The 15,910-nt window shown below is 36.1% G+C and overlaps 1 protein-coding gene across 6 annotated transcripts in view; it reads left to right on the forward strand.

Moving 5' to 3' along the window:
* Nucleotides 1-1,117: 1,117 nt before the first annotated feature.
* The window catches only part of CEP126 (centrosomal protein 126), a 71,012-nt gene continuing 56,219 nt past the window's right edge, over nucleotides 1,118-15,910 (forward strand). For all 6 annotated transcript variants that reach the window (XR_011540807.1, XR_011540805.1, XR_011540806.1 and 3 more), the window contains exons 1-2: nucleotides 1,118-1,535; nucleotides 8,116-8,235. Coding sequence is in view for 2 of the 6 variants with exons in the window: in XM_008543707.2 (XP_008541929.2) it covers nucleotides 1,408-1,535; nucleotides 8,116-8,235 (248 nt within the window). In the remaining 4 variants the exon portion in view is untranslated. The remainder of the gene's footprint in view (nucleotides 1,536-8,115; nucleotides 8,236-15,910) is intronic.

Here is a 15,910-nt window from a genome sequence, read left to right on the forward strand (position 1 = left end):
ATTCTGTCCTTTTGGCATGGTCCTGAAGGAGGCTTGCATGTTTTATGTTATAAATCAAAACTGGATGTGTTGTGGCACTTTAAAATCTCAGTCACCAGAGCACATTCCAGTTTGAGTCATTGCATCCAACTTTGCAAAAACTCTATTTTAAATAGTTTCAACTGGAAAAGTTTATTATTTGAACTCTAAAAAATGAGCAAATTGATTCACAAAGGCAGAGACATTTGAATGGTGGGTGAGTGATCTTTATTTGGTTTGTACATTCTGCTTCCAATCTGGGAGTTTTTCCACAAAAAAAATCCTGGCTGAAATGCAGTCAGAATTTATATGTACTTTTATAATGGGCTCCAACAAAAAGTTTCAGCCTTTTTTCAAATTTTCACTTGCAGAGCTATTAAACTCATGGCTCAAAAATTCACTCAATTTTCCATAGCTCCTGAAACAATTTCAATGCGATGATCTCTTCTGGCACATCTTTCCAGGAGATTGCTAGGCTTAATCTGAACTTCTTTCCAGACCACAGACGCTGTGATGGTCTATTTCCAGAATCTGGCAGCAAGGCAGGCACCATTAGGAGCCTTTGAAATGTAGACCTTTTAAGTAGGGAAATGGCAGAGGGAATGGCAGAAGCATCATGGAGTGGGTGAGGGAAGGCAGAGAAAGGAAATTTCCACTTCACGAAGCCTTTTTTAAAGAAATGGTGCTTGGGGATAGTGCTGCCCCCGAAAGACTCACGACTCAAACTCCACAACAGATTCGGTAATCACACAACAAATTCTACTCTGAATTAGCTCCAAGGCAATCATTTCAGAATCCCCATGGTGGCGTTTGCCTGTATCTGGGGATTTTGCATCTCACTGTTTTTCATCACTCTCAATACCCCAATGAAAACGTTGTCATAAAAAGGGAGGTAGAACTGAGTCAGCTCTAACATACAATTCAACTCTCCCCTCCTGCAAAGACTCCGGTCTCTGAGGATGCCAAGGCTCCCGCCCGCCGCCAGCAGGGCGGCGCCGAGCAGGCGAAGAGGGGGCGGAGGGGAGGGGCGGAGAGGAGGGCCTCCGGAGCCTCCTATTGGCTGCCTCGGGCGCCTTGCCCCGCCCCGCCCCACCCCCCTGGTTTCCGTCGCGAAGGACGCGGCGTCGGTTGGTTGTCAAGATGGCGGCGGCGGTGAGGTCGGTGCTGCCACCTCTGCGATTGCTAGGCAAGGTCGCCGCCGCAGCTGCCGTCGCCACCACAGCCACCAGCGTCGCTGCGCGGGAACGAGAGCTGCCGAGGCCAACCGTTCCGCGCCCGTGACGCGGGGCCTAGAGACGAGTGTTGGGAGGGGCCGAGGAGGAGGAGGAAGCCGGAGCTGCCATGAGGGAGGCGCTAGGGGCGAGCGGGGAGGCGGCGCTGAGGTGAAGGATGCTGGCCGGGAGGCCCGGAGTCCAGAGCGCGGTGGCGGGACTGGGCACTGAATCCTCGGACACTCGCGACAGAGCCCCCCTCAGCCCTCGGTTGAGCGGCGGGCGTCACCGACCTGGCGCTTACTTGTATCCTTCCCAGCCGTGGCTGCCGGGGTAGCAGTGTTGGAAGCGGGGCCCATCCTTTCCCCGTTAGATTCCCGTTTACCGCTGACGCAGGGTGACAGCAAGGAGCCAGTCATCTTAGTGCGGATATTTGCTTTAGCAACTGTCGTCGCTCCCCTTAGTCCTGAAATTATACCATTTTATCCTATTCTGTGACCGCTTTCCCTGCCACCTAGTTATCCCACCCTCATTCAACTTGGGTGTAAAATTTTTGCGAATTTTAAAATACATCAACCGTGTATTTTATGGGGATTGTGTTCTTGCCTTGTAGAATTATGCCATTATGTTCTTTGCTTCATATTACCACCTCCTGATTAACCATGCTGCTTGGAGAGAAGAATTCCACCAAGAAGTAAAATGTTTTGCTATCCTGAGAGTCCATTTTTAACAGTTAACCTAACACACCCCTAATTCGTTTACTCGAGCTGCCAATGCCTAGCACACTTGGGTAATTTGTTTTGTTTTTCATCCTCTGCCCAGTCTGTTGTCAGAGAGACGGCAGAGAGAAAATGAGAAGCAAAGGACCTGGACGCTTCTCGCTGGCTTGTCTCTGACCTTTCCCTAGGAAGTGGTCGAGCCCACCTTTGATGTTGCCATTGGTTGCATTGCAGAAAATCGAAAGTTTTGTTTTCAAAATATGTAAACCATGTTTATTCCTTCAGAGAATGTTACGATAGTTAGAATTTAACCCTTGGACTCTCAAACAAGTTGGTTGGTAGTGATGGTGCTGTATAATCATCTTCTTCGTTCTTGTCGGAGAATGAAGTGTCTTCTCTCTCCCCGTTAACCCCCACTTTCTTATCTTCAGTGTCTCCCACTTCTTCCAGGATGTTGCAATTTTAACAGCATTCAACAAACAGTTTTAATTTAGTGCCTGCTCTTTGGCAGACTCTGTTCTAGATGCTAGGGGTACAACCCTAGTGAGGAAGACAGGTATGTACAGAGCTTCGCTAAGGTAAAGGTCTCTCCTCTGACATGCTTTCCTCAAGCTTCCATCATTTCTGTCTTTTTTTCTTTAGCCAAGTTCTCAAAATAGTAGCCTGCAGAAGCAGCTTCTAGTTCTTCTCATCTATTCATTATTAACCCCATTCACTTTGCCTTTTGCCCTTGCTACTCTTTAAAACAGTCCTCTCAAAGATATATTCTGAAATAAACAGTATTGTTTTCTGTATGGATTTGATTCTGTCCCCTTGACATTGTATTTTCTTGGACACTCAACTCCTGCTACATGGACCCTGATTTATCTCTCAATCAGAAAATAGGGACGCATTGTAAGTGGCTCATTGATAAAGTGTATCTTTCCATCATTTTCACTAGTGAAATGGTCATAGACCTACCTAATTTTTTTTAATTTACGTGGTATGAACGTTGATACAAACATCAAAGAAAATATTTGTAAATACAATCCAGCAGTACTTCGAATAAACAAAACCAAATAGACTTAATTCCAGAATTGGGATGATGATGTCCTATAAAAAAATACATTACTAAAAATATACTTAAATACTAAATATATGGTTAAAATTAAGAAAGTTGTAAATGATCATTTCAATATATGCCCAAGAGGCTTTGATAAAATCCAACAACTTTTGCCAGTGTGTGTATATATATAATATATATATCTCTACATATGTTTTTTGCTAGTTTACATATATGTTTGCTACTATATATAAATATATATAGTCTATAGATCTATATTTAAATTGGGATAAAGGAATTTTTTAACATAAAGACTATGACACTAAATCAGGAAAATCATTATTTACTAGTTGGAGAAACACGTAAGCACCTTTTCTAAGTTTTATTTTGGATCTTCTTAGTGTCTGTAATGTTTCTCGTTGGCTATCTGATACAAAGTAGGTGCTCACATTTATTGAATGAATGACTAAATGAAAAAAAAAAGAACTATAGTCTTAAAATAAGCGAATGGCTTGGTAAAATTCCTACATGTAACTTCCAAATATGAACTCAGTACTCAGAAGCCATCCAGCTTCCTGTTGAAGATGTTTTCTCACTTGAGTCAGATTTTCCTGACACTATATAAAGGGCAAAACCTTATAAAGTTCATCTAATTAAAATTAGCTCAAGTTCTATCATTTCAATCTCTTATAGGCATTCAAATAGAAATAGAATAAAGTTTGTTTAAAAAAAAGTGAAAGGTCTTTCATGTCACCTCACTAGGCAACATGAAAGACCTTTTTTTTATGAATATGAAAAAATTTTTCATTTTTCTCATAAATATCTCCAGTATTTTTCCCTCTCATTGTATCCTAGCTCCCACCTTGCCTCTTTCTTCCCTACCCAGTTTATACCCTATTCTTCATTATCTACACGTATTTTCTCACTAACATCCTTGGTTCTTTCCACTCATATCCTTCTGCCTCAATCACCCAGTGACAACTACAGTCCTATTTCTCTGCTCCTTCACTCGAATAATAAAAATGCTGTCAGAAATCAAAAAACAATAGACTGGCGCCACTACAGATTGATGGTTTCCAGCTTCACCTGAACAAGAGCAAGGTTCTCTCTTGTTCCTCTTAATGCCTATGGCAGATCTTTATCACTTTCCCTCACTCTCAGTAGACAGTCTTACCACTTCTTAAGACAATGGATGCCATGAACTCCCTCAGGTCCCTCCCAACAAACAACACACACCCACATGTTCCCATCACCACCTCAATCCCCTGCCCTGTCTTTTTTTCCCAGGCTCACTCTTAGCATATCACCTTTACTGTAGAAGGTGAATCCATTCACTTGTGCCCTTATTTCCATCACATCTCTTCTCCTCTGTAACCCTGGATTATAAATTATTCCATCTCTCTCTTATAATTTACTTTCACCTTCTCTAATGGCCTTCTTTCCTCACAGCCTATAAACATACTCAGGTCTTGGCTATATTTAAAATCAACTAACAGTCAAACCTTTAGAGCATAAGAACCCTTTGAACTATCTTCTGATATCTCCTGTCTCCTTATTTTGACTTCTAAAAAGAGTAGTCTAAATTCACTGTCTGTACTTTGAGTCACACTTTATACTACACTCCAAAATAAACTTGAGCTGATCAAAAGGTAAATATAAAATAAAATTGTAAAAGAAAACTGACAGAAAATAGAATTTCACATTTTTCCTGTTTAAAGTTATAGAAACTTTACCATTTGAAAAGAAGAAATGTCAAACGAAAAATATTTCAAAGATAACTCATTTAACTTAAAACTTTAGTGTAAGGAGAAGTTGTATAAATAAATAAAACTCGAACTATCTGGGGAAAATACTTGCAGTAACTATGATAGAGGATTAGTAGCTACACTATTCTATCTCCATTAATTTTACTGAAATTAATTTTTTAAAAACTCAAGTTCTTGGGGCGGTTAAGTTCAGTGCACTCCACTTCAGCAGCCCAGGTTTGGTTCCCAGGCACAGACCTACACCACACATCTGTGGTGATGCTGTGGTGGTGACCCACATACAAAATAGAGGAAGACTGGCATAGATGTTCACTCAGAGCAAATCTTCCTCAGCAAAAAAAATCAAATTCCCAATACACAAATGACCAGTGACTGAACTAACAATTCACCAAAGAAGAAAATAAAAATTAGTAATCAAACATGGAAAGCATTCTATTTTGCTAATACACACATAATAAAACATGATTTTCCACTTGGTCTTTAAAAAAAAAAAAGTACTACCCTATGCTCATGAGGTTTTGAAACATATATTTCTAATTATATGTAAATTTATAAAACCCTTTTATAAACCAATTTGTCTATAAGGCACAAAAAGCTATAAAAATATGTATGCCTTTGTCCTAGTATATCTACCAAGAATTGTTTCCAAGGAAATCATTCAGCTAGCTTTTATTAAGCCATTGATATATTCTAAGCACCATGCCAGGCATTGGAGTTATAGAAATGTAGGGAAGACACACGTAATGTCCTCATGAAGGTGTCAAGTCATCCCATGGGAGTTAGAAAAAGCTTCATAGGGGAGGAATTGCTTTGAGGTATCCCTGAAAAGATGAGGAGAGTTAGCTAAGCTTGTGCCGAGAGATAATGGCATGATACATCATGGCTTGTTTTGTTAATAAGTATCTTTGTGTGGCTGGGCATAGGATTCATGCAGGGCAATGTTGAAAAATGAAGCTGAAAAAACAGACCGGATAGTAGAATGCTTTATATTCCAAGAAATTTGGAATTTATCATGAAGGTGATAGGGAGCTTTTGGAGAACAACAAAGAATGAAAAACCAAATCAGACTTGCGCCTAGCTGGCTTAGTGGAGGTTCAAAAGGAGGATGGCAAGTTTAGGAGTAAGGCGATGAGTTAGAAGACTACTGAGATAGTCCAGGCAAGGCATTTAGAGCGCCTGAGCCTGGGCTGTGGAAGAGAGTACAGAGAAGAATAAAAAGATTCAGGACAGCTCTAATAAATTTGTCATTAATATACATTGTATGATTCATGGTTATTTGTGATAGTACCATATTTAAAATCACCTAAATGAGCTGCAATTAAAGACTAAATTGGAAGAGGGAGAGATGAGAATGAGTTGGGGTAGATTAGGCTATGCTTTTAAATTATAATTATTATGTCTTACTTACCCAATCCTACAACCCATAGTATTCTTGGGTTTTTTTTTTTATATTAAGTATATAAACATTACCTTCCTTTGAACACGTATTTGACAGTGATTCTTATGGAAATATCTTACCTTTCCAAGATAGCTTGTATAGAAAACAAAAATTTAACACGTCATCTAATAGTTTTTAAACTTGAATACCAAATTTGAAAAGATGCAAAGGCAGCAGCATTTCTTTATAACTCAGCAGGCAAAAATTATATTTTTATAGGGAGAGAGAGAGTCATTTGATTTAATTTGAGAATATATAGTTGTCAGAACATTAAGAACATTACATTTGTGATTTTCTTTATGTTCTTGTGATATCTCAAGCATGTTAAACAGAGAACAGAATTGTCTCCCCCTCCATCATAGTCCTGCATACTTCTCACCTGAGCCAAAGCAACTTCTCGCTGTCCTCCCCATGCAATGTTGCTCTCATGTACCCTGAAAGGAAGTTACACTTTACTCTACTGTCGTGTTGTGACTTTTAGTAGCTAGCCGTCTTATAGACATCAGACTCCTCCTAATACTCTATTAGAGAAGAACAAGATAAATCTTTAACTGTTTCCAAGCTAACGAAGAACCAGATTTCCTTCCTTTTTTGTTTCATTTTTATAAATTCTTCAAAAGGAACTTTAAGTAAAATATCACGTGTGCAAGTGTGTGTGGGTATATGTTTATCTTGAGGTCGTGCAAAATTTTATAATAAAACAAAGGTAAAATTAGTTATGGCCAATGGTATAAGGATGGTTAAATAGAAACATAATTGAAAACAAGTGAGTTCCCATTAGGAAAGTTTCGAATGACAAAAAAATTCAAATAAATATGAGTGTTTTGAAGTATATATAATATTGATGTTGAAGCACTATAGGATCCTGAAATTAACACATTTTGAGTTAACAATTATGTACAGCATAATTTATTATTGAATGTATTTATTGTGTTCTGTTTTACCATTAATAATTTATGGCATATAAAAAACCTTGGTTAAATAGACCTCTCAAAGAGAATTTTGAACCTCTGTTATTTGGGGAAAAAGATTTAAACAGGCTATTTATTCTAAAAAGACGAGTTGCATGCCCTGCAATATCTAACTTCAATACCTCATATGCATCTACATCTAATGATGAGGTACTGAATAATGACAAAATGATAAGTGAATGACCATTTTTTAAAATTTGAAATCATTAAAAACAAAAGTACTGTGATAAATTTGGTAAAGGTATTCAATAATGACAGTTGAACCACACCTAAATAAATTGGGACATCAATTAACCACATCAATACAACTTTTTTAAAGTTTCATTTTATATAATAAATTTCAAATGAATGGATGATTAGGATAACTAAAATATTTTCTTCTCTGGCAAACTTCTGAGTAAACGTTACTGTGTATGGTTTCCCTACTGTTTTTGTTTTTGTAACACAGGTAAATCAATAAGCAAGTAGACTGTCTTCCCAAACTCTCCGGTTATATTGCTATTTGATTTTTTAATATTTGGATGTGACTTTCGTACTATAGATTAAAGGATCTACTGAAACATTTAATTAATCTTTCTATTAGCGAAATACCACCTTTCTTCATTTTCCTATATACATGCCTAAGACAGTAACTTGTTAATAAGTACTCAAATATGTGTTTAATGAATCAAAACATATGCAGTCTTCTTATCCGAGTTCATGAAATCTAAAAGTAATTTATTTTTTTTCCAGGGAAAGTGAGGAATATCTTCAGTTCTAATACCAAGTCAGAAATTTTTTACATAAAATATCTGCCAGTCATATACTAACACTAGTGTGTACACATATTAATTGTTCCACAAAAATTCATTACATCATTAGTATGAAGCTATAATTATATTTATCAGATAGCACTGACACTCATCCACTAAAGATGTAAACCATTCTCCTTAACTTAATGCCATCATTAGAGATATGAAAAGCCATTTAGAGAAAAATTTAGAAGAAGAGCGCCAAATATTACTGGAGCAACAAAAAATATGTCGAAATCGAGCACGTAGATATTTTGTGGAGTCAAATCGGAGAAAAAAGTAAGTAATTGTATTTTATTCAGAAGTGTAGAAATTCAAATTCATTATAAATTAATAGTTTCTCTACTTTGTAGCATTTTATAAACTGAAGTCATGACAGTGCTTTTTCTATAAAATGACCAAGATTTGTGTGGCTTTGTAAATTTTATTATTGTTTTCCTGCCTAAATTACAAATATAGTGGTGTATTGTCTGGTCTACTAACTGTGACCATAGCAGTCTTTTCTTGTTGTAGAACTTTTTATTACAGTATCATATACACTTCTTAAAATGACTGTTAAATGTATTATCTTCTTTGTTTTTTATATTATTTCATGGTAAATTAAAAGATTACCAATTAGCATTTAGTCTCTAATAAAATATAATTCAATTTTAATTTATTATTCACTTCTATATAATTTTTCTATATATGCTACCCTCATTTATCCAATCAGAAAAATGGGGGGAAATATGAATAATGGTGGAAATGTGATAAAAAGAATTTTATAAATGACTACCATAAGAAAAGGAGCTTTCTAGTATAAACTGGAAACTAGAGTAAAAATGCATGTCATTTAATCACTGCTTAACATTTTTCAAAATTTGTTTGAATTATTAGGTTTTTGTTTTTTAGACAGAGTGGTTATGCCGTTTTTTAATGTTTTTACCACCTTGTCCATATTTCCACAACATATGAATAGCAGAAAGTCCCCAGAGTTTATTAACTGCATCATTTGGCATATGTTGCAAATCCCATTTGGGGAATACAAAATTGTTTGCCTGTAATTTTTTCCTAGTATTATATTTCTCTTTAGATTAACTCTTTCATTGTCTGGTGTAGTTGAGATGATTTAATAAAGCTTGTTTTTGTTTTTGTTTGTATTCATATATTTCAATTTTTCTCCTACATTTCAGCCCCTGAAGCCTGTAAAAGGCAGATGATAGGTGTTCAATAAAGATGAATAATCATATGTAAGAAGGGTCATGGGCTTTGGAGTCAGAGATCTAGGCTTAACTCCTAGCTCCATGAGTTGGAGCAAGTTATTTAATCTCTTTGAGCCTCAGTTTCTCATTTATGATTGGAATCAATAGTGTCTATTTCAAGGGATTGTTATGTGGAGCAAAAAAAGTGCTTTTTCCTACAAGTAGAGATAGTCTCCTTTCAGTATTTGTCAGTTATACTTTGCCATTGTTTGTGCTGTCTCCCCACTAGTACTCAAAAGATGTTCATAGCACAAAGTGCTCTTTGTTTATTTACATTAATTGCCTAAAATTGCTCATTTTTAATTTTCTTGTTATTTACTACTTTCTCATTTTTTTATTTCCCAATATTTTTCTTGTATGTTTTTATCACATTCTCAAGTTTTCCTTTCTCCCACTCAGTGTCTATATAATGGAGTCTTTGTTTCCCTCCAAGGCCTGCTCCGTTCATCAATAGGTACTGCTTCAAGAGATACTGGTTACCTTTAGGCCTAACGCACAACTGGCATCCTGAGACTTCCTTATCCTGCTCTTAGGAGTTGGAGCCACAGTTTCTTGCCTACCATAACATCCCTTTTTTCATTTCATTTTATTCCATTAGTTTGCTGGAGCACATCCTCAAGTAACTTTCTAGATGCTGCTTTGTAGACCAAGTAATTTTAAGTAACACACACACATAAAGGAAATTAAGTTATTTCCTCCATTGTTTTTAATTTTCAATTTTAGAACTATCTTTTGGTAAATAAATATTCACTCAACAAGCCTAGCTGTTGAGTACCAGTGATTAAACTTTATACCAGGAGAAAACATTATTCTGCCTAATCTATTCTGCCATTAAACTTTAGAAATGACAATAATCAGATTTAATGTGACTTTGTGAAGAGAAAAAATTGAAATAAACTTTAAGAAGAACTCAAAAGGAGCCTTCAGATAGTTTTAAAAGACCATAATGTAAGCGTACAGGCTTAAAAGTTCAGAAGATCAAACAAATTTCTTATGTAATTAACTGACAGAATAAGAAAGAAAAGGACAGAATAGGGAAAATTGCCCAAATAAAGAGAAGAGGAAACACTACCAAGTAATAGATGAGGGACAAGCACTTTGGAAGAGTCACTAAAATTTATAATAAAAACGATTCCTTAAATATCCTAAAGGCAAAAAAATTACCTAGAGAATCATGAAATGAATTACTTGGTGAATGTGAAGTTTGAGGTAGCGGCATTATCTATTTGCGAGAATGATGGAGTTTTGATTTCACCATGAAGCAAGAAAAATGTACCCTTAGCATAGATAAGAAGGAATTATACTTTAAGCAATGTTATATTTATCAAACATCCATATATGGATGTATAGTATAAGCTAAAAAATATAAATAGATTCAAATAAGTTTAGATATCAGTAGATTTAAATATCCATGGCTATATTATTTATAATATATTCATCACATATTAAAGGAATTTAGGATATTTGGAAGGTATCTTTGACCATTTAAAATATTGTCATAGAGGACAGCCATTTATTCACTCAGTTGACATTTACTGGGTTTCGTATACTGGTGGATAAAAAATAAAGTGCATGATTCCTGCATTCAAGTTACTAATAGTGAAGTAATAAAGGATGGCAATGCTCTGCAATAAATACTATGATAGAGTTGCCTATGAGGTGCTATGAAAGCACATCTCATATACTACAGAGCGAGGAAGAATTCCTGGAAGAGTAAAGTCTTTTTAGATAAGCAGGAGTTAGCCAGGGGACATGAGGGTTTAAGGTGTTTTATGCAAAGAGAAAAAATGTGAAAAAGCTTGATGTTATGAAATATAAGACGAGTTTTATGTGATTTAAGCACAGGAAAATGTGGAAGAGTGTCAGGAGAAAAAGCTATAGAGTTGGTGGGAGACATTTCATAAAATGACTTTTGTGCCAATCTAAAGAAATTAAACCCTATCCTTAGGACTCTGCGATGCTGTTGAAAGAGTAAAATCAGAGAAATGTCATGATCAGATTTACATTTTAGCTTATTATAGCAAAGCGGGTAGAGGATGAATGGAAAGCACAGGCTGGAGGCAAAGAGAACACATAGAAAGCTGTTATACTGACCTAAGAAAGAGAATGAATTTGGAGGTAGAGTTGGGCTTGAGTAGGTAGGGTTAATAGAAGTCAAAGTCAATTAATGGTGATACATAAAGAGCATTGTCAGAAATGAAATATTTATAGATTATGAAAAATTTGACATTTTTAATATCTTTCTAAATTACAATACACATTACTGTAATCTTTTATACAGATTTTGATAAATGTGGTTTGATCTTTTCTTCATGCTCTAGAATCATTATTATGAGCATCAAATATTCTACTCTATTGCTATATTACCCTTGATCTATTATGCTTTATTTGGTATACAAGAGTAGCCTTTAACAGGTAAGCTTGGTGAATTCTTCTATTAAAGATTTTCTCCCTCACTTTAGTTGTAATTTCTCTTTTTTAAATTAAACTCTTTATTTTGATATCAGTATAGATTCACATGCAGTTGTAAAAAATAATACAGAGAGATCCCATGATACCCTTTAGTCTGTTTCCCCCCGTGGTAACATCTTGCAAAACTATAGTTCAATCTCACAAACAGGATAATGACATTTATACAGTCAAGACACAGAACATTTCCCACACCACAAAGATTCCTCACATTGCTCTTCTGTATCCACACCCACTTCCCTCCTACACCCGCCCCCTGGAAATCACTAATCTGTTCTCATTTCTACAATTTTTTTTATTTCTAGAGTGTTATAAAAATGGGATTATTCTGTATGTAACCTTTCAGGATTGGCTTTTTTCACTCAACACATTTCTGTGGGATTTGTCCCAGTTGTCGTATGCATCAGTTCATTCCTTTTTATTGCTGAGTAGTATTCCATGTTACGAGTCCATCAAAGTTTGTTTAACCCTTCACTCATTGATGGACATCTGTGTAATTTCCAGTTTGGGGTTACTATGAATAAAGCTGCTATAAATATTTGTGTGTAGGTTTTTGTGTGAATATAAGTTTTTATTTCTCTAAGATAAATGACCTGGAGTACAATTGCTGGGACATATGGTAATTGCGTGTTTAGTGTTTTAAGAAACTGCCAAATTGTTTCTCAGAGTGACTGTACCCACAGCAGTGTAAGAGTAATCCAGTTTTCTACTTCCTCACTAGCACTGGTGTTGTCACTTTTTATTTTTTCTCGTTTTTCTATTTTAGCCATTCTTAATAGATGTGTAGTAATATCTCATTGTGGTTTTAATTTTCATTTCCCTAATGGCTAATGATGCAGAATCTCTTTTCTTGTGCTTATTTGCCACCTGCCCATCCTCTTTAATGAAATTTCTCTCAATGTCTTTTATCTATTTTCTAATTAGATTATCTGCTTTTTTACTGTTGAGTTTGGAGAGCTCTCTGTATATTCTAGGTACTAGTCCTTTGTCAGATAGGTGGTTTACAAATATTTTCTCCTACACTGGAGCTTATCTTTTCGCCTTTTTAATTGGGTCTTTCCCAGAGCAAAAGGTTTTTGTTTTTTTGAAGCCCGGTTTATCAGTTCTTCTTTTTATGGGTTGTGTTTTGGTGTCAAGTTTAAGAACTCTTTGCTTAGCCCTATATCCTGAAGATTATAGTTTTACAGCTAAGCCCGTGATCCATTTTAAGTTAATTTTTGTGTAAGCTGTGAGACTTAGCTCAAGATTCTTTTCTTTTTCTTTTTTTTTTTTTTTTTGCCTCTGGTTGTCCAATTAGCCCAGCATCCTTTGTTAGAAAACTTATCTTTTCTCCATGAATTGTTTTTGCACTCTTGTCAAAAATCACTTGAGCATATTTATGTGGGTATATTTCTGGGTTCTCTGTTCTATTAAGCTATATATCTGTCCTCCGCCAATACTATACAATTTTGATTACTGTAGCTATATGTGTCTTCAAATCGTGTAGACTGGTTCCTCTCACTTTATTATTCTTTTTCAAAATTGTTTTAGGTATTCTAATTCCTTTTCCTTTACATATAAAATCTAGAATAATCTTGTCTATATCTGCAAGACACTGCCTTGTTACTGATACATGGAGATGGAAGTCTAGGTTTACCACTTAACCTCTGTTAACACCACGTTGGGGGAGGGCTCCTTATTCCTGCTGGGCAGTAGTGGGAGTTCCAGCTCCTCACGTGGTTTCTATTGACACCAAGGTGAGAGTGGTCTCATTACTGCTGGATGGTGGTGAAAGTCTTGCCTCTCCACAACCTCCTCAGACACCGTCCAACTGGGGAGAGATAGGGGCACCTGCTTACTGCTGAGTGGGTGGAAGTCCAGACTCCCCACATTGTCTCTACTAATACTGGGGTGTGGGAGGGCCTCATTACCATCAGGTGGGGATGAAAGCCCGACATTCTACTCAGTTTCTCTGACACCATCCCGGCAGCAGTGTTGGGGGCACCTTGTTAAAGCCTGGCAAGAATGGAAATGAAACCTAGGCTCCCCTCTCAGCCTTTGCCGGCAGGACCATGGCTTTTTTCTGTGGCATTTGGATGGAGTAGTAGGATTATTGTCTTAAAGTTTTCTCTTTTCATAGGTTGCCCTTCCTCATCCTGGGGCTAGAGAAAGCAAGCTTTAGTTGGGACTTTTTTTTTTTTGTCTGAGCCTATTCACATTGCCTGTTTCTCCCACTCCAAGTCTGGAATATATGAAGCCGAAAGAAAACCCAGGGAACTTACCACATGTTTTTCCTCAGGTCCCAATGTCCCTAGCCAGTCTGCCTCCTCCTCTCCACCTTTCAGACTCTTCTTGTTTATTTTTAAGTATATATAATGTCCAGGATTTTTATTTGTACTTAGTGGGAGAAATAGCAAAAAGTATGTTTACCTGTCTCTTCCCAGAAGCTAAATTTCTTTCTTTTTGATGTTAGTATTTCTCTTTCTGGAAGACCTTTCCCTTTTCTTCCTTTGTATTTCTAGTACATTATGACCTAAGTAAAGAGAGGATTTTGTTGGAACTCAATCTAAGATAACAATATATGTGAATAAGTACCTAAGAGACTCTTATGATTAGAGTTTATGAGCTTTAATTAATTGATATTGACGTTTATTTTGGCTGACACCTCATCCTTTAGAGAAATGAGCTACTATTATATTTTCTCTTTGTAGTATGTACATTCCTAATTCTATGTGATAAATAAGAATATAGATCTTTGTTGTTTGGGTGTTTTCCTCTCCAATAGTGTGATAAGGATCATTTTAGACTTTTCATTTGTTTTCTTTTCCAGTCAAGTGACAGACAGTAAGTTAGAAATATGATTTTCAATAGAGATTTATGGGATTTCAAATAATTTTAAGTCTTGGCAAGTATAGGATTAATAACCCGGGACACATAAATTTCTTGCCAAGCAGTGAAAACTGACAGTATATTCTTGAGTTTAGTTTTATTTCTTATAGGCTGTTGGCATTACTGTTTGTTAAAAATGTTATGCTTTATTTTTAAAAACTATTTTTCCCCAGTTGCATTTTTTTAATTAGAGTGATATTTTATCTTTTTTAAAGTTCCTTTAATTTCTAATTGTCTCAAAATATAGTTGTCTTAAACTCAAATATGATCATATCTCTAGAAAGTTGTAACTACCTAAATCTGAAATATGGTTCCATCCAGAAAAAAGAATGCATCACAAAAGGCCAGCTCTCTGTTTTTGCCTGTGTCTCCTGTGACCTCAGATATTCTTAATACTACTTCTTGGGTTCTATTGTTAAAGAAAGTTGTTGCCGTGATGGTTATTTGTTCATTTCTTAAGAGTATTTTCAACAGAAGAAAATGATACTCCATAGTTGTGGGTTCCTGGGAAACCAGAACAAACAGTTTGGCATACAGCCATCATTTGATGAGGTGACTCGCTTTGAGCCAAAATAGTCTACATGTTTCATGAGGCAGAATTGCACATGTTAAACAGACCCTTCAAAAGTTGCTAAGTTACATTATTCACGGTACCCAAAATATGGAAACAATCTAAATGTTTGTTGACAGATGAATGGATAAAGAAAATGTGAGATAGATCTATATATACACATGTATATATATACCTAACATAGAATATTATTCAGCCTTAACAAAGAAGGAAATCCTGCCATTTGTGACAACATGGATGAACCTGGAGGATGTTACACTAAGTGAGATAAGTCAGACACAGAAAGACAAATATCGCATGATCTCACTTATGTGTGGAATCTAAAAAAAAGCTGAACTCATAGTAACAGAGTAGAATGGTGGTTTCCAGAGGCTGGGGACAGGGGTGAGAGAAAAGGAGAGAGATTGATCAAAGAGCACAAACTTTCAGTTATAGGTTGAATAAGTTCTGGAAAACTAACATGCAGCATGGTGATTATAGTTAATAATAATGTGTTATATACTGGAACTTTACTAAGAGAGTAGAGCCCAAGAGTTCTTAACATACACACACACACACACACACACACAAAAAGGTTAACTGTGGGAGGTGATAGATATGTTAATTAGTTTGATTGTGGTAATTATAACACACTGTATACATATATCAAAATATGCTTTGCACCTTAAATATAAGCAATTTTTATTTATCATAAATAAGTTTTTTTAAGTTGCTAAGGCAGACCATGTTTCTTTTGTGAAAAAGGCTAATTCCAGGGTTAATGGGAAGAAGCAACATACTCTTCCAACTCTAAATTCTACAATGG

This window comes from Equus przewalskii, chromosome 6, assembly GCF_037783145.1.
Source record: "Equus przewalskii isolate Varuska chromosome 6, EquPr2, whole genome shotgun sequence".
Taxonomy (NCBI): Eukaryota; Metazoa; Chordata; class Mammalia; order Perissodactyla; family Equidae; genus Equus; species Equus przewalskii.